Genomic DNA, 19,022 nt, shown 5'->3' with positions numbered 1-19,022 from the left:
AGCAAGGGGGGACATCTGTCCCCCGGGAAGGAGGGACCAGCAAGAAACAAACCCCTGAATGGCGGAGGGTATGGAGGGCTCAGTCTTTGGAATGCCACGGCCGACCCCTCCAACCCCAGAGGCCCACTCTCCCAGAGGCAGACCTGCTGAGTGACCCAGACCTGAAAGCCCACTCACCACATCTTGTGAAGGCCACAGGCTTTTATTTTAGTGACCCGGGAGTCTCCAAGCAGGGTGCGCCAGGAGGGCCTCCCCAGGGGGCTCGTATATGTGTAGGGGAGGTGCCCGCAGGCAGGTGTCTTGGCCACGTAGATGGAGCCGGCAGGGCCGGGGTTCAGAAGAAGCCAAGCTGCTTCTTCTGCTGCTGCTGCCTCCACTTGGCCATGCTGTAGAACTCCTCCTTGGACTTCCCAAAGATATCTTGGAAATCAGAGTCTGAGAGATAGGACTGGGGTGCGGGAGAGGAGGGAGTGGGTGCAGAGGAAGGGTATCAGCGGAGCCCAGAACCCTGTCCCACTCGCCCAGAGGTGTCATCCTCTCCCACATCTCTCTGCCCATCACCCTATCTGGAACACACATCTCCCCGGGCAGCCTGCCCATTGCCCACCGTCAGTGGGTCACGCCCTGGGCGCCGGCACCTCAGCTTTATATGCATTAGTGCTGGGGCGGTGAGTGGCGGGGCGGGGGTCTCAGGCATCCACCTCCTTGTGGGCCGGGTCCACACCCTCCGGCAGGTCCTCAACAGCCTGGTGCCTCAGCTGTTCCCGGGGCAGGCTCCTGCTGGCCACGGATCTGGGGCCGCTGCCCGCCTTGGGGCCCCGCTCCAGCTCGTTCTCGGAGCTGTCCTTGGAGCCCTTGAGGGCCCACAGGGCCAACGGGCCTGCCCTGCCATTGCGTGGCGATCTGGACAGCCGGAAGCTGCTGACCTGCTGTCAGGAGAGGGGACTCAGGCTGGGGAAGCTGGGGGATGGGCTCCCATGGGAGGCCACACTGAGCCCACCCGCCCTCCTGCCCCCAACTGCCACCCCTGCCCTCTACCGGGGCCTGGCTCCTTCCCTGCTCCTCTTGCCCTTGGGCCATGCCAGCCGAGCCCAGGCCCCTGGGAGGCCCCAGTACTCACTGCTGTTCTCTCTGAGATGGCAGATACTGCTCCCAGGCCGCCCTCCACCACCTCCTCATAAGACTGATTGTTCTGGGGGGGGCGGATGGAGGGGCACCAATGAGACCAGATTCCCCATACACACTGGAGGTCCCTGGACAGGGCAATGGCTCCCCCACCGTCTGCCAGGGCAGGCCCCTCTCCCAGGATTAGGGTGGGGATGGGGGGTTCAGGCTTCACTCACGGTCCATTTGTAGGGGTCCCAGTTGTGGAACCATCCAGTGAAGGTGGGAGGCTCGTGGCCCTGCTTGACCAGCACGATAGGCGTGGCCAGGCTCCTCCCTGCTGGGTGCGTCTTCAGGTACTCCCGGCCCCAGGCCACGGCCTCCTGTTTCCACTCGCTCGCAGCTGCCCCCAGCCACAGGAAAATCTGGGCCACAGAGGGGGCCTGGCCTTGGGCGGGTGGAGCTGACCACTTCCCTCCCAGCCCTGCCCATCAGGTGGTCTCAGAACCCGATGCACACATCCCAGCCAACCAGACCCACCCAGCAGGCTGGCTGCACCCCCACACACCCGTAAATGTGCCAGGAAGTCTCAGGCATGCAGGTGTGCAGTCAATCCACACATATTTACTGAGCACCGACTGTGTGCCAGGTAATGTTCTAGGCACGGGGGACTCAACCATGAGAAAGAAAGAGACAAAATCCCTGCTCTTGTAGAGCTTTCATTTTGCTGGGGGAGACACAAAAATAAGTAAAATATGTAGTATATCAGATGGAGAAAAATAAAGCAGGGAAAGAAGAGAAGTGGGGTGGTGGTGGGGTGGATACTGTCATTTTAAATTAGAGTCAGGGAGAGCCTTACTGAGAAGATGACACTGGAGTCAAGCTCTGAGGGAGGTGGGGGAGCAAGTCACATGTATGTCTGGGGGGAAAGTGTTCTGAGCAGAGGAAACAACCAGTACAAAGGCCCTGAGCACGCTGGCATGTTCAGGGAGCGGCCAGGAAGCCATGGTGGCTGGAGCAGAGTGAGCGAGGGGGAGAGTCGGGGCCACCTGTCACAGGGCTGGGGGAGGGGCTTTGGCTGCGCTCTGAGTGGGATGCGAGCCCAAAGGCCTCCTTGCCACAGTCACACAGAGTCCCAGGCACAGTGATGCAGATACACACACACGACCACAGATACACAGACACAACTGTCCACCACCACTCAGCCAGACGGCAAATCACAGCCATACACTGTCACCCGTACTCGTGCATAGTTGCATCTAAGCACAGTTACGATGGATCACACAGCCTGAAAACACAAGTAGCCTGAAACACCATCACATCCAGCCACACAGAAACATGATTACACAGTCATACGAATTCAGTCACTCAGGCACTCACACCTGCAGCCAGTTACATTGTCTCTCTCTCACAGTGTCACCAGTTATAGACGGTCTGGTCACTTATAGCCAGTTCCTTGACCACACAGCCATTACACACAGCTGCACACACACAGGCAAATTCAGGCACACAGACAGGCAAATGACAATGAAAACACAACCAGACAAAATTTATGGGATGCAGCCAAAGCAGTCCTAAGAGAGAAGTTCATAGCGATACAGGCCTTCCTCAAAAAAACAAGAAAAATCTCAAAATAAGCAACCTAACCTACCATCTAAAAGGATTAGAAAAAGAACAAACAAAACCTAAAGTCAGCAGAAGGAAGGAAATAATAAAGACCAGAGAGGAAATAAATAAACTAGCGATCAAATGCAGTCACACAGAGGCATCACGCACATGCGTGCACACGCACACGCACACACACACGGTCACTTTATGGCCACCCACTCAGCACTGACATGTCAGCCATGGGCACTCAGTTGCATGGACTCACACACGCCCTTATAAGGCACACGGAGTTACACCCAACTACACAACCGGTCACGACCACACATGAGTCCCAGACACACAGCCACAGTCTCCCCCAGGCTCCCTGGGTCACAGAGTCGTCCCTGGTGTCTTATCCACAGTCACACAATTGCCCAGTCACTCAGTGTTACAGTGTCGTAGATAGTCACGCACTCACCCGCAGCCTTATATGCAGTCACGTGGCCAGAAACACAAAGTCACACACACTCACACCCAGTTATGCAGGTGCAGACACCCCCCATTCACAACCCAGCCAGGCACCCAGGCTGCCGTACCTCCTCCCAGGTGTCCAGTAACATGACGTCATACTTGTCCAGGTCCTCTTGGCTAAAGAACACCACTTCCGTGAGGACCAGGGGGCCCGTCTGGATGGAGCACTCAAACAGTCGTGGCTGGAAGTCGGACACATCCTCGGGGAGCCTGGCCAGCATGGCACAAGGCCATGAGGGGCGCAGAGAGAGCTGGGCTTCTGACCAGCCTGGGCCAAGCCAGCCCCCAGCACAGCACCCCTCTACCGCCCCCCAGGGGCCGGGACACAATGCCTCCTGGAGCAGGAGGCACCCGCTCCCCTCTGAGTTCCACCCATCCCAGGATCCACTCCCAAATGCCTGCCCTTCTCTGGGCCTCCGTGTCCTCGTGTCAGTGGGGAAAGCAGGTTAGGTAGTCTGTCTCCCCACAGGCAACCGGGGTGCAAGCTGCCCCATGAATTTCTCGGGGAAGGAGCACGGGGAAGGAGGGGGTGGCTGGCTGAGTGCGGAGGGAGGGCCGAGCTGGAGCCCTGCCGCCCTGGGAGGGAGGAGCCGCTGGCCCCCGGCCTCAGGCCCAAGGTGGGAGGACGGAAGCCAGGCTGAGAGAGGGCGACAGCAGCACTTAGGAGCTCAGGAGACTTGGGGGGAGCACAGCGCATAGCTGGGCCGCACAGACATAAAGAGCGGTAGGTTCTCCGCTCCCAGTTCCCTTTGAAGCCTCACTCTGCCCTTCCTTCCCATACACACCCTTATCCATTTACGCACCCCACACACACTATTCTTGCACACTCCACACACGCTGTTTACCCATATGTCATATTACACCGGGGACACCACCCGTGGGGATTGTGGGGTGGGGGAATGCACTTTGCCCTCTGGCCCTCTGCCGATAGGACGGTCCAGTACAGGGACCATGCAGGGAGCACATTCGGCCAGCAGAGGGCGCGACCACCCTGCTGTCCCCGGCACCTTCGTGCTCCAAGTTAGGGAGGAGGGAAGGGTGGGCTGTGCTCCTAGGAGCCCCTGGGCTGGGGAACCACGAGTTCTCAGCTCCAGTCTGGCCTCTCCACCTCCCTGTGTGACCCTTAATCAGTCACCCACCCCCTTGGGCCTCAGTTCCCTCCTCTGGGTCAGGAGAGCACCCTCGTCCCAGCCTTGTCACCTCTTGCTGCTGGGGTAGGGTGCCCGGCCCCCCAGGGCCTCCCAGAAGTGGAGAGGCTCCTGACCCTCCAGCACCATTTCCTTGTCCTTCCTGGAGATGACGGTGACCACTGTCCGTGCCATCTCACGCTGGTCACCGCTGCAGCCCTGGCAGGCAAAGAGCTGGGTCACGCCCTGCACAGGGAGGGGCCTTCACCTCCTGCGCCACATCCCCTGCTAACAGGAGCCTGTGCGGAGCCGCGCCTGAGTCACAAGGAGCCCTGGGCTCGTGGCGGGGCACACATGACAAAGTGTCTCCCTTCCTCCCCCGCCTCCCTCTGTCTCCTCAGCTGATCAAGGTCACAGGGACCTGAACCCTCTCCAGGTCCAGAGCACAGGATGGGGACCTCCAGGCTTGGAGATCATTCACGGTTTATGCTGAAGATCAGAGAAAACCCTGGCAATCTGAACTAGGCCTCCTTTTCCCAAGAGACTTGGGAAGGGACGTGGTCCCGGCACGAGGCAGGAAGGAGGGCAGGCAGCCTGGGCCTGGCCTGGCTCTGACCCGTGGATGCCCAGGTCCACCCATAACTTCCCCCAGGTCCCAGAAGGGACACTGTGGCCTCTCCCCCACCTCCCTCCGGCCTGAGGCTGGACTTAAAGTCAGCCTCCGCTGCGGAGTAGACCCTTCCCTGGCCTGGCACCGCTGCCCCAGGCGTAAGTCAAGTAGTCATTGCTGGGGTACCTTCCCAAACCAGAGGTAGCAGAGGCTGGCTGTGGCCAGCAGGAAGATATCGTTGGAGTTGAGGGCTGAGGCCCGGGCTGGCACCTCCAGGGTCCAGGTGTTGTAGCTGTCGGTGCCTTGTACGTGGAAGAGCCTTGTGGCGGACTCTGGCTGCCCCTTCCCGTTGTGCCCAGCGCTCCCCTACGAGAGGGCTGGGCCTCAGGCTGCGGCAAGGGATCTTGGGGCCGCCTCCCTCTCCCAGTGGGGGCCAAACTGCCTCGGCACCCAGGGCCCCCTCTCCTGAAGCCAGCTCTGTTTTCTACCCTCTGAGTGTGGAATGTGAGGATGCCATCGGTCTAGAATAGGGAACCAGGCCCTTTCTAAACAGACCCCTCACCCCATCACCAAGGGGTCAGAGCATGGATCCCGCAGGCCTTGAAGACGGAAAGTGGGGAGCAGCTTTGCCTGTGTGTGACCCCAGGTAAGGCCCCAGCTCCCTTTCTGTTCCGCTCCGCACTTGTGCGCCTGTTCTGTGGCTGCCTCTGGGGATGGGGGAAGAAACTCAGGCAGGGGTCACCCTTGGAGCTCCTGGGCCTTGGACAAGCACCAGGAAGCCAAAGGGCTACCGCTGGGCCCCTGACCTGCAGAGAAGGTGCTTAGCACATGCGTGTAAGGGCCATGGGTGCACGGAGGGGTGGAGAGACTGCGGCCACAGCAGCAAGGCGGGCCCTACCTGGAAGATCACCAGCTGGCCCTGGAAGATGGCGAGGAAGTGAGGGGGCTCACTGCCCATGGTCACGTGCTCCTGCACCAGCGCTCTGTGGTACTGGAGGTCCAGCTCCTCGGCGTTGCCTTTCAGGGCCTTGATCTCGTGTGCGGTGGCCTGGAGGCCCTGCGGGCAGGGGTGGTGAGGGCCTGGCACGGCTCCCAGACCCCACTCTCAGCTCCTGAGCTCTGGGGCTTGAGGGTGCCCGCCACCCTGCTCAGGCCGGCGCACCTGCCACAGGTACAGGATGTACTGGTCGAGGCCCATCTTCTGGTATGTGTAGAGGACAAGGTAGCAGTTGCCTGCGCACAACTGTCCGTGACGCATGGGGTCCACGGGCTGCCTGCGTGAGCCCTGGATGTACCACACCTGGGGAACAGGGGCCCAACAGGCAGGGCTGGTGCCTCCACCTGAACTAGCCCACCCACCGTGTGTCCAGCCAGGAAGCTCTCTGCAGCGGGGGGCACGCCTCATCTGTGCAGACAAGGGGCTCCCCCCGAGCTCTGTGCCCACCCTACACTCTGTGCTTCCCCCAGGGACCCCTGGGACCCACACCTGTGCCAGCCTGTTCTCAGCCAGGACTCTGAGTTGGTGTGTGGTGCCTGGGACAAACAAGCGGTGAGCACTCCAGAGGCTGCCCAGGCTGCCACGTGCCACCCCAGCCTGACCTCACCAGCCACAGCCCTGCACAGCCGCTCTCTGCTCAGGCCAGGGCAGCAGAAGCTGGGCAGAAGGAAGGCCTTGGGGCTCTTGGAAGAATTTCCTTTTTTTCAAGTGTCACTTAAAAAAAGCAAACCCTGTTCAAAGACTGAAACGGAAACACTTAGTCACACTTAATGTGATATCCTGTTCCTGTGGGTAGCCGAGCATGGGCCCTGGAGCCAGGCAAACGCTGGTTGAATCCCGGTCACCCACAGCGGCAGTGAGACCTTTCTGAGCTTCAGTTTTTCCCACCTGTGAAGTGGGGGTAACAGCGCTCACCTCGACATGGCAAGAAACAACATCTGGGCATCCCGTGGCCACACAGAGCCTGACGGCAGTCTCTGGAAAAGACCAGAGCACCGGGAATCCTGCTTCTGCAGAAGAGGCTGACTGCAACCACTCGCCCCCAGGAGCAGCACTCACCTGGCAGCCAGGCTTCCTGGCTCGGGGCCCCCTCTGGCTGCCTGTCCCCGAGCCTGCTGTGGGTGAGGAGGGACATCCCCTCCCTGGCTTTGTGCTTGGGGCCTGGGCTGCAGACCCCTCCTTCCTTCCTCCCTTGCCCTTCTCTCCGCTTTCCTGTTTCTCCTTTTGTCTCTCTCGCTGGTTGCCCCTCTGTCTTTCCCTAGGTACCCCATCTCTCCCTGACCCCCTTTCTCCTCTCCCTGTGCCCTCACCCCTCCCTGCTCTGCATCCCATCCCCTCCTCCCTCTATTCGGTCTCCTCCGCCCTCTCTCTCTCATTCTCAGTCTCCTCTTCTTTGTCTCTCTCTGTCCCCTCAACCTGTCATCCTCTCTCCCTCCTCCCCCTCCGCCCCATCTTCTCCTATCTCAGTCTCTCCCCACTCACTGCCACTGTCCATCCATAGTAGGGCAAATGTCAGAGGGCACCTTGGAGAAACAGTACTTTCTCAGACCTCGGCCTACCTTGAGAACTAGTGCGCCTCACACAGGCCCAGCTGTCCTGTTCCCATACGCTCTCAGCACCCGCACACCAGCCTCGGGGCCAGGTGGGACCACAGCTTTAGCCCCATTTTACATATAAAAAACTAAGCCCTGAAGAAATTAAGGGCCCTGCCTGGGGGTGACCCAATTAGTCAAGATAACAACCCTGCCCTGTACAGAGCCTGGAAGGAGCCCCCAAGCCCTGCCATCTCCCAGAACATTGGTCTGAGACCAGACGGGTGGCTGACAGGGTGTGACTTTGTGTTGGGCGCGTGGGGCTGTGATCATGTGTGATGCAGAGTTTGTATGCTTACATGTTTTCAATTGTTTGAATAAGTGCAATCACAAGGTATGAGTATGTGTGTCTATAATATGTATGTGTCATACATATGACAAAAGGGCACAATTAATTGTCCGAATGTTACTGTTCTGGGTGCCCTGAGTGTTACCGAGCAAGTGGCCGTGGCTGCATGGGACTGTACGCGTGATGCATATGAGCTGGCAGGGCGGAGGGTGCGTGTATACGTACACATGCCCCGTGTGTCCCTGATTGTGTGTAGATGTGCACCTGGGCGTACCTGGGTCACTTTAGCAGCCATAAGGTTCACCTGAAGACAAAGCCTACACCTGTGCGCCCATCTTCCCCCAGCCAAGTCAGTGCCCCTCACCTCCACCTTCCCAGAGCCGTCGTCCACCATCCTGAGCTGGGCCGCCAGCTCAGGATGGCTGTGCAGCTTGCCCACGTCCAGTTTCACCTGAAGTAATTTACCTGAGGGTGGGACAGAGGGTGTCACTGGCGATGTCTGCCCTGTCCCAGACTTCGCCTCGCTCAGCCAATCACGCAAGAAGCTCCCTCCGGCCACGCCCCCTCAACCTTCCCGTGGAGATTCTGGGCCCCGCTCAGGCCCCGCCCCTCCAGCCCCGCCCCGCCCATCGTTCAGGAAGCCACGGCTCGGCGCTCCGCTCCGCCGTCCGGCCACGCCCCCTCACCCATACCGCGGAGGTGCTTGTTCTTGCGCTGCTCCCCAGACCACGATCGGAAGAGCTGCTTGAACGCGGCCGACTCGGCGCCTTCGTCCACCACCTCCACATTGGTGTAGCTCGGGTAGCCCTTGGCCTGGATGAAGCCCTGGGCGGGGGGGCTCTGTCAAGCGTGTGGCCCAAGGCCCCACTGCTGCGCTCCACCCACAGGACCTGCCGCTCACGCGTCGGCGCCAGCCAGTGCACTGAGCAGTGTTAATTAACTGAGCTCATGACTGGCTTAAGGAGCTGGCTCCGGCACTACCGACTTCTCTGAAGTCCCTGAGGACAGGCAGGGTCCCGTTAGTCCGGGCCTCGGGAAGGGCCAGCTATGACCACCCGTCAGACCCCAGGCAGAGCCCTGCCTCCCCTCCTGGAAAAGGAGGGAGCACCCAGTGCTTGGAGAATCCTCAGACCTCAAGGCGGGTCCCCCACATCCCCCTTTTACACATGGTTTCTTGGAAGCTATCTGGTCCTCCCCCGTCAGGGCCCCCAAGGCAGGCCACAGCCCGCGGTACCCCAGAGGGGCCCTGTGTTCCCCCTCGGACCGTTGGGCAGAGCTGTGTCTCCGCCCTCAGACAGGGCGGTGGGTGTTCAGGCTTAGACCCCAGGGCAGGGTTATGTCCTCCTCCATCCGACAGGGCTCCCAGGGCAGGATGTATCCCCCTCCTGGCCCCAGGGCAGGATTACCTCTCTCTTTAGACCCCAGGACATGGATGTCTCCCAGCTTAGGTTGCAGGGTAAGGCGGTTTCCTCCCTACCCAGGAACCAGGGCAGCTCTATGTCCCTCTAAGCCAGGGCCCCATAGCCTCACCAGAGCCCTGCTGAAGGCAGCCTTTTTCTCCTGTAGGCTAGTCATGCGTCCCTGCCACACGTAGATCTTGAAACCACCCTGGTCCAGGATGTAGCAGTCCTGGGAGCCAAAGTGGGGCTGGTCAGTAGGTGGTCCAGACGGGGTTGGGCTTGTAGAGTGGGTGGGGAGATGGACGGGATGGCTGGGGCCAGGCTTGCCTCACCTCCTTCTGCAGTAGGTCTTGGGCCAGAGGGCAGGTCGACAACTCCTGGATCACCACATCCTTGCCCTTCTCGTAGACACTAGGGGACAGGCATCCAGATGTGGGCAGCTCAGCTCCTCCCGGGCCTGGCTGCACTCCAGCTACCACTGCCCCTCGCACCTCCAGAGGCAGAAGGCTTGGGGGCTGGGGGCCCAGGTTGAGGTCTTCACTGCAGCCTTGCTGTGAAGACTTAGGCAGCTCCCTGGCCCTCTCAGGGTCTCAGTTGCCCTGTCTGTACAATGCGTTCTCAGAAAGGCAGCCACGCAAGAGCACAGGCTGGGCCTAAGGTCCCACATGGCCTGCATCAGAAACCCATGAACCTTTTCTAGAGGGCTTCCTAGAGACACCGTGTTATTGCGGTAATGCCGGACATGCACGCCTGGGCTATTCCACCCACCCTGCCCACTCCCAAGGTCTGCTCACTGGTAGAGGCGGACGTTGGCCTTTTGCAGTTGGTCAGTACTCTTGCTGGGCATGGCGGTGTGCAGGTTGCCCACTCTGCAGCCCAGCACAGCTTCCATGATCTGCATGAGGTCAGTGGCTTCAGCCTCATCATCCACCACACCAATCTGTGCACGGCCACCACGCTCCCTGTCCTGGAGGCTGCGGGTCAGGGCCAGGCCCTGCGGGACAGGACCTGGCAGTCAGAGCATCCCCAGAGTGCCCCCCATCACCTCTCAGACAGTCCAGCCCAGAATCCTCCTGTCACTGCTCAGCTCCCAGAGGCTGGGGGCCAGGGGAGGTATCCCCTTATCCTGGCATCCAGGGGTACCACCAGTTCAGGATCTGGACTCAGTTTGTAGGTGCTTCTCAGCTTCTTAGGCGAGAGCGAAGCCCGCGTCTTGGGGTACCTGGAGGATGGGCACCTGGAGGACCACCCCTCTCCCCGAGCACTGCACCCCTTAGTTCCCGGGGCAGACACTGACCCGCGCCTTCTCAGCAGTGCTGGTTTTGGGCCCATTCCACTGGATCATCATCTTGCCCAGGTCTAGCAGGAAGATGTCACTCTTATTAAAGCTGTGCCAGGAGAGCTCCACCTGCCAGAGCCAGGCGTCAGGGAGGGAGACAGTGTGTCATACCACCCGCACCCAGGTGGAGGGGCACTGCAGCCTGTCCTTGCCCACGTGCGCATAGCTCAGGTGTGTCACTTATGTGCATGAAGCTGCGTGCAACTGGGTGTATGTGTGAGTGTGACACCACTCTGATGGTGTGCAGGCACGCATCCATGTAAGCATGTGAGACCTTGAGCGTCACTGTGGATGTGGCTGGGTGCATCTCTGGGCATGTGTAAACGTGGGTTATGCTGCATTTCACAGGGTGTCCGTGACCGAGTCTGACACTTCTCACTCAGTGCAAGTCTACAGCAGTACATGCGTACACAGACACATGGATGCAAGTGGGGCGCAAGTACCAGTGTATCCACATGTGTAGATGTGTGTGTAGGTGAACATCAAATGTGAAGAAGTGTATGAGCTCCTGGCTGACGGTGCATGTGTACCTGTGTGGGGGACAGTGTGTTATCTGTGGAAAAGGGCAAGTATCATCCCAATGCTTTGGAGAGTAAAAGTGGGAGCTCTGAATAATTATGCCAGGCTAACAGGCAAAACCTGGGGCTGCCTGGTGGTGCTGCATGACCGGGGATGTATGATCACTAAAACTGTGGGTGACACTGTGTGAGCCTGGGTGGGATTGTCTGTGAGTCACAGAGCTGCCACATACCATGCAGACAGTTAACGTACACAACTCAGTGTCACCATTCACATCGCAGGCGTCAAACTCCTGACTGTTCATTACACTGATGGCAGCAAACTGTCTTGTTCTCACAAGATCAGTATTTTCCATCAATATCCTGACAGATGGAAGTAAGGGGCGCTCAGGTCTAATTTGCACAAGGGCACTCTATGGACCGAGTGGCATTAGGGCTAACCGTGGAGACACTGGGTGTGCCTATGGGTGACAATTATGACGTGTATGAGAATGTGGGGCTGTGCACCTCCCTAAATCATGCTACTTCCCATTGTGCTGCTTCGCAGAGCCATCCAGGTGCATCATCTTGTCTGCCTCACCTCCCTAGTTCTCAGTGTGTCCATGGGACAGATGAGGAAACAGAGGGTCAAAGGAGCTGTGGGACGGGTGGGGCTGGAAGCCTGGCTCTGCCTTCTCTCTCCTCATCAGGATGGGCCATCGGGGAATGCTGACCTCCCACGTTCCCCTCACTGTCCCCACCGCCCTCCACACTTCCCTACACTTCAGGACACGCAGTCCAGCTGAGTCCATGGTCAGGTGGCATCCCTGGCAGCTCTCACCTCGCTGGCTGACACGTGCTTCCCCGCTCTGACGTGCAGCAGTCGCTGGATGTTGTACACGTTGGTCTCCACGTGCTTGAGGGCAGAGGCCAGGCCTCCCTTCCGGTAGCTGAGGAGAGCATGGGGTCCCATGTGAGACCATATGCTGCCATGCGCAGGGGTGAGTGCAGATGCGCGCACCTGTGTGCACGCATGTGGGGACACGTGTGCCTGTTTAATACGTGTGTGCAAGTAGATATGAACACGTGTGTACAAGCATATGGGGGCAGTAATGTGCATGTGTTTATCCATGTGTAGATACGTGGACACATGAATGTGTATATACATGTATGCATGTGGGGAATAACGTGTATCTGTTTATCCGTGTGCGTACAGATGTGCGTGCATGGAATTCACGCAACCGCGTATATGTGTGTAGGTGGACATGAATACTCACCAATGTATGTGGGTGCCCATCTGTAGGTGGACATACATGGGGTGGCGTGTTTTCTGCATGTGCATGTATACATGTGTGCGTGCATTTATGTATATACTATTTACATGTATCAGGTTCAACAGAAATGATCGAATACTGGCAATTTCCTATGGTTCGACTTAATATATTGTAATTGTTAATTAAATAAATATTTGAAGCAATTTACAGCAAAAGACATATTTCTATTGGGCATCGTAACAGAAAAGCAAACTGAAAAACAGCACTGGGATCCACTCCTGGGTATACACCCAAGAGAAATGAGAAACACATGTCCACACAAAAACTTGTATACAATACTGGATGGTGAGTAAACTTACCGCAGTAATCATCTCACAATATATGTAAGTCAAACTATTATGCTGTACACCTTAAACTTATACAGTGCTGTGTGTCAGTTATATCTCAATAAAACCGGGGGGAAAAACTACCCAAAACTTGTATACAAATGTTAACAACAGTATTACCCATAACAGCTAAAAAGTGGAAACAACCCAAATGTCCACTAAGTGATGAATACATAAATAAAATGTGGTGTATCCATAAATGGTGTTGTATAATTCTATTTAAGTAAAATGTCCAGAAGAGGGAAATCTATACAGACTGGGGCAAGGGAGTATTGGGGGAAATGGGGAGTGATGCTAAAGGGTACGGGGCTTCTTCTGGGGGTGTTGAAAACGTTCTAAAATTACGGCGATGGATCCCACAAGTCTGTGAATACACTAAAAAATCACTGAATTGTATGCTTTAAACGGGTGGGTTGTATGGTATGATTTGTATGTCAATAAGTTGTTACCCGTCCCCCTCAAAAAAACCACCCCACACACTATGATGAGGGAGACAGTTGCCCCAGGCCGCCAGCCACCCCACGGCTCCTGTCCCTCCCAGCCCCCTGCCCGCCTCACTCACATGATTCCAGGGCGGAAGTAGCTGCGAAAGCAGGCGGATTCGTGGCCCTGCGCCTCGCGGTGCTGAACGGTGGCGCCACCCAGCGCCTCCTGCAGGTGCTGCACGAAGGAGCCCGCCGTACCCTGCGCCTCCACACCCGCCTCCTTCCCGACCCAGTAGTGCAGGTCTTTGGGTGCCCCCGACGTGGCCTTCAGGCTCTGGGGGACCTAGGGCCCAGGTGTTTGCGTTCGTGTGTGTGGTGAGTGGCTGAGGTCCCAGGAGTGGGGTGGGGCCCGAGGGCTGAGGCGGAGAGGGGAGATCGAGGTGGAGGATGTACGAAGGGCTGTGGGGAGACTGGTCAGGTGCTTCCACCGACAGGAGACGGAGACCGGCGAGGGAAGGGTGAAGAGGCCTCAAAGGCAGCAGCCTCCGTATGGGATGCGATTCTTGGGCTCCCAGCCTGCCTTTTCCCAGGGTGGGGCTTAGTCTGCACCATGGAACCCCCAAAGGGCCAGCCACCCCACCCCCCACCCCCCTGAAGTGCTCACGTGCAGGACGATATAGCAGTGCTCCTCAAAGAAGTTCCCATAAGCCCGCTCGGGGACCGGCACCATCTTCAGGTTCTGGGAGAGGAGGGTGCCTAGTGACAACTTGGGAGACCCTGTTCCCCCCAGCCATGACCCTTTGGCGTAGTGGGAGGGAGCTCTGAGTGGGGGGCGGGAGAAGACTGGTCTCAGAGACCTGCACACTGTCTTTATCACCAGCTCTTCTGTCTGGTCGTGCAGCTCACCTCAGTGATCCATATGTGGAGGTCCCTGTGGCTCTCGATGGCTGGGAGGCCCCTGTTGGTGTCCATCCTAGATCAGGAAAGAGTGAGGGAGGGAAAAGTAGCCAGAGTCCTCAGGCCCTGGCCGCCTGTACTCTGGGCTCTAAGCAAGAGCTCTCCCCACGCACAGCTCTCCAAAGACCCTTCATCATAGCCTGTGCCTCTCATGAGGAGGGCTGCGTAAACAAAAGGGCCAGCACACCAGGACACCAGGGTACTGCAAACGTCGGCACAGAGGCTTTGCAAACAGGGACCTGCCTTGTCGTCTGTGCTTGTGTACTTGAAACAGGGCTGAGCTCTGTGGACAATGATAGGCTTTGAGTCTATGGACAACCTCTGCAAACAGACAGGGCGTTTGAAACAGGCTATGCATACAGACACAGGATCTGCAGCCAGGGACAGTCACTGTAGACAGTGATAGGCTTACAGCCAGGCGAGGGCTCTGCTAGTCACAACAGGTGCTGTAGGCAGGGACAGACTCTGCAAACAGGGGCAGGCTCTTGAAGTGAGACAGAATCCTGTAGACAAGACAGGCTCTGCACACAAGGCAAATAGGCGTAGGTCTTTCAGACAGTTAGGAGATAACCATGCAAAGAGACACAGCACCTGCAGAGAAAAGGGACAGCTTCCTCAGACCCAGGAAGGGGATGCAACAGGCACAGGTTCTCCTGACAAAGATGAGTTCTGTTGACAGGGACCACCTTTGTAAGGATGACCTACGTGAAGAGACACAGACTGGACCCAGGGAAATTCAGACAAGCTGGGCAAACAGGTAAAGTTTATGAACACTGAGAAAGGCTCTACAGACAGTCCCGGGTTCTGCAGGTGTGGAGGGGTTTTGCAGAATTGGGAAAGGCTTTGCAAATGTGGATGGGGACAAACCCTTAAGACAGGGACTCTTTGCAGAAGAGACAGGCTCTGCAGATATGAACAGGCACGTAGATAGGCAAGGCTCTGCAAAGAGACACAGCATCACCAGTAAGAGAAGTGCTTGCCAGACAGAGGCAGGCTCTGAAACAGGCAAAAGCTCTCTAGGCATGGTCAGGCTCTGCATGCAGGGACAGCCTTGGGAAACAGCCTCAAATCCTGCAAACAAGGAGATCGGAACAGCCTGGGCAAGCAATCGTGAGCTCTGCAGAGCAATCCGGGCTCTGCAAAAAGACACAGGCTCTGCAGACAAAGCCTGTATAGACAGAGACTTGGCAGATTGGGGTAGGTTTTGTAAGCCCACACAGGCTCTGCAAACAGACAGCCTCTGTTAACAGTGACAGTGTCTTCAGAGAGGGCAGGATGTGCTGAAAGGAGCCGGCCGGGAAATCAGCTCCATGTTCCAGCACAGATGCCCCAGACATGGGCAAGATCTTAAAACGGGGCTGGGTTCTGTAGAGAGCCCAGGTTCGGCAAACAGGGACAGGCTTTAGAAAAGGATGAGTTCTAGAGAGAGATAAAGGCTCCATGAATAGGGACAGGTTCTGTTAACAAGTACACATGGAATTAGGAGTAGACTGTGCAGACAGGCATGGGCTCTGCCAACAGGGATGTGCTCTGTCGAAAGACAGGGGTGCTCCCAGACACAGTGACCCATGGCAGGTGAAAAACTCTTCGTAGGAGTAGAGCCTGCAAGCAGACGAGAATTTCTATCCAGGAAGTTGAGACAAGCTGTGCAAATAGGCAAAGGCCCTGAAAAATGTCACAGACTGTACAAAGAGGGCTCAGGTTCTGCAGACAGAATAGGCTCTGAAATAGGAAAAGACTCTATGAATAGGGACAGAGTCTAGAGACAGAGATACTCCCTGCAGAGGAAACAGGTTCTGCTGACAGGGCCAGGAACTGTAAACAGACAATGCTTTATAGACAGGGACGGTGTCTTTAGGCAGAAAGAGATGTCCCAGCCAAGGCCGCGGGACAAGCTCCAGAGACAGGGATAGGCTTGCGTTCAGGGCCGCTTCTGCAATAAAAGCATATCTTATCCATGAAGAAAGAGGGACAGACTGTTTAAAAAGACCCAGGTTCTGAAAAAAGACACTCTCAAAACAGGCTCAGGACAGAAAGAAGCTCTGCAGATCAGACACATGTTCTGCAAACCCAGGACAGACTCTGCACACACGGACTGTCTCTGAAGATGACAGACTCTGCAGCAAGTGACAGGCTTAGCTGACATGAGCAGTTTGCATAGATCAGACCAAAACATTCTCAAATTCTTGAAACACAGCTGAACGCTTAATACACACAGACTGCAAACAGCCACTGGCTCTGCAAACAGCAACTTTGCCGTGCTCTGTGGTTCTGAGTGTGCACAGGAGAGAGAAGCGTGGAATGAGAGGGATCTGGGGAAGAAGGGGGCTCTGGATTTTGTTTCATGTCGGCAGGTGACTCTCAACGACCCCGGGCTTCCCTGCATCCCTCCTTCAGAAACCTCTGCATGAGGTTTGGTCATTCCTTCATCCGTGGAAATTCTTTCGACGTGTAAACTAAATCCTGCCAGCTGCAACTTTTCCTTCTTGCTGCTGCTTTGCCCAATAGATCCAGAAGTCCCTTCTTTCTGAATTTCTCACTCCTAGTGGCCCTGGTGTGGTGTTCACTCCTCTCCCCTCCCCTCTCCACTCCACTCTAGCCGTGCTATATCAGCAGGAGGAACAACCTTGACCCTGCATGATCAGGGGAAATGAAGTGGGAGGGGAGATACAGAGTTACAGAATCAGAGGCAGAGCGTGACAGGTGGCACCGAGTGGCCCAGCTTACGTCTTTGTCCAGGCTGGGCCCAGGCCCTGGTGAGCTCACAGTGAGAAACACCCAGCCCTCTCAAAGAGGGCCAAGATGGCCGTGGATGTGGGGTGAGGTGGGGTGGAAGAGGGAGCTGCCCAGAACAGGGCGGGCAGAGGGGGTTCCTGCTGGGGCTAGAGCCGCCCCCCGAACCTGTACTGGAGACCCTGTGTGCTGACGGCCTGGCCTCCCTCACTAGAGCATTGGATTCTGGGGCCAGGGGCTTGTCCTCCTGGTTTACTGCCGGCTCCTGCTGCCTGACACCTGGCAGGTTCTCAGCCCATGACTGCAGGAGTGAAAGCGGACAGAGAAGGGAGTCACCACGTGCTCTAACTGCACCCAGAACTGCTGTCGCAGTGATGGCCTGTTGCTGTGACAGTGACATGAGTGACAGGCAGACACGGTGACCATGTAACGGTGGTTTCAATCAACAGGAAACACGTGGTGGCATCAAGTGACAGGGGTAGTGACATTCGGCGGTGACGGGCAGAAGCAGTGATTAGTGACAACCACCAGGGCACAGGCAGGCAGTGACCAGAGGTACAGACTAGGAGCTGTAACTGTGAAATAGTGACAGAGTGACAGGAAGGTTGGTTGGCTCAGCACAGGGGTCACCAGGGCTCCCTGTGGGGCAGGGAAGTCAGACTGCGGCCAGGAAGTTGGGACTGGGCTGGTTGCACGGGGTGGGGACAGCATCATCCCCAGGGAGCTTGGAGGGGGCCCGCATATCCAGTGCCAGCCTGCAGAGCCAAACTCTCAGGCTCCCAGGGCCTGAGGCCTCATCCCATGTAACCTGTCTTCCAACTGGATTCTGGGGGGATGGAGAAGGGATGCTCAAAGGGTGGGGGCCCTATCTCCCCAGCACCCTCTTCTTTCCTCCAGGCAGTCCCTTCTCCCTCAGGAGGCCCCTGCCCTCCCCAGACTGCCCCTTCTGACCCACCAGGCTTTCCCACCCGAGGGTGTCCCCTCTTCCCCTTCCATCACCCACCCCGAGTGGGGACCCTCTACCAGGTATCCTCTCCTCCTACTGGAAGCTCCCTTCTCTTCCCTGGGGGCTCACTCCCTCCAGCCATGGCCCCCTTCCTCTCCCAGATGTCCAGTTCCTCCTCTGACGTGCCCTTCTGTCCCGGTGCCCCCTCCTTTTCTGGGTGCCCTTTTCCTCCCCCCATGCATCCTCCCTCTCCCCAGTGCCCCCTTCTCTCCTGACTGCCCCTCCACCCTTTCTGTGCTCCCTTCCTCCTCCAGATGCCCCATTCTTTCCCCTGGAGCTGCCCTCTCACACCCCTTTCCTTCCCCAAAGCACTCTCTCTCCCCTGGCCTCCTTTTCCCTTCCCCGGGTTCTCCTCCCACCCAGGAGCCCCTTTCTCTCCCTCGGAGCCCCCTCCTTCCACACCCCCCGCCCCTCCCTCTACCCAGAGCCTCCTCCCTCCTCTGGTGCCCCTTTTTCTCCCCTAGGTGTGTAACTTCCGCCTCCTGAGGATCCTGCGAAGGGGCGGACCCTGAGGTCACTTTGCCCGACTTCCAGGAAGGGGGCGGGAGGCACTGCCTGCTGGAGTGGCAGGGAGGGACAGGGCCCCGGCCCCAGGTGTATGGACTCTGGGAGACAGACACGCCCCCCACCCCATAGAAAATCTGATACTTTCCTGCCCCTGAGGATCGCTCTGGTCGCAGCCTCCCTGCCTCCACCAGTGTCCTCACCTGCTGGGCTGCTCGCTGCCTTCCCAGTTCTGCCGGCCCCTCGGCAGCCCTGAGCCCAGTGACCCGATGTGGTACACCCCATTTGGGGCGGCCCTCCCCACCCTGGCCCCCCAGTCTCCTCCCTGCCCGGCCTACCTGCTGGAAACTGCTCGTTCCTTCACCCTGCCTGTGGGCAGTGCTGGGCCTGGCTCGGGGCCAGGCTCTGCCCATTGCCCTCCCCAACACTGTAACTGAATCCCTGTTCCCGCCCAGCAGGACACACCCCAGCACTTGTCGGGCTGGGGCATTCAAACTTAGTCAATCAGTTAGTCAGTCAACAAATATTAACCCAGCTCTCTGAGAGCCAACCCCTTCCCCTGGCTGGACTGCCAGGCCTCACCTCCAGGGTACCAGTGGCCAGAGAGAGCGGGGGATGGAGACCTGGGCTGCACCAAGATGTGGGGTGTGGAATCCACTGTGAT

The 19,022-nt window shown here is 57.7% G+C and overlaps 1 protein-coding gene across 1 annotated transcript; it reads right to left on the bottom strand.

Annotated features, from left to right (window-relative positions):
• Nucleotides 1-221: 221 nt before the first annotated feature.
• VILL (villin like) lies at nt 222-18,711 on the bottom strand. The gene is made up of 20 exons (XM_060021384.1): nt 18,697-18,711; nt 14,065-14,131; nt 13,823-13,897; nt 13,296-13,501; nt 11,915-12,023; nt 10,535-10,645; nt 10,032-10,231; nt 9,570-9,648; nt 9,368-9,466; nt 8,524-8,662; nt 8,202-8,302; nt 6,122-6,259; nt 5,858-6,016; nt 5,146-5,325; nt 4,423-4,568; nt 3,288-3,432; nt 1,344-1,529; nt 1,121-1,192; nt 702-929; nt 222-448 (listed from the first exon to the last, which is right to left on the bottom strand). Exons 2-20 carry the CDS (start codon nt 14,128-14,130, stop codon nt 335-337), a joined length of 2,553 nt encoding a protein of 850 aa, XP_059877367.1. The 5' UTR covers nt 14,131; nt 18,697-18,711; the 3' UTR covers nt 222-334.
• Between the last annotated feature and the right edge of the window lie 311 nt (nt 18,712-19,022).

This window comes from Delphinus delphis, chromosome 10, assembly GCF_949987515.2.
Source record: "Delphinus delphis chromosome 10, mDelDel1.2, whole genome shotgun sequence".
Lineage (NCBI taxonomy): Eukaryota > Metazoa > Chordata > Mammalia > Artiodactyla > Delphinidae > Delphinus > Delphinus delphis.
Note: the sequence above shows the minus strand (reverse complement) of the source record. Positions and strands in the feature narration are given on the sequence as shown.

Coding starts and splice junctions, on each gene's coding strand:
- VILL (XM_060021384.1), bottom strand. CDS start 14,130: ATGGACACCAACAGGGGCCTCCCAGCCATCGAGAGCCACAGGGACCTC. Junction 3,433..4,422: donor CCCTACCCCAGCAGCAAGAG/GTGACAAGGCTG, acceptor CATGCTGGCCAG/GCTCCCCGAGGATGTGTCCG. Junction 449..701: donor TGGACCCGGCCCACAAGGAG/GTGGATGCCTGA, acceptor CCCGCACCCCAG/TCCTATCTCTCAGACTCTGA.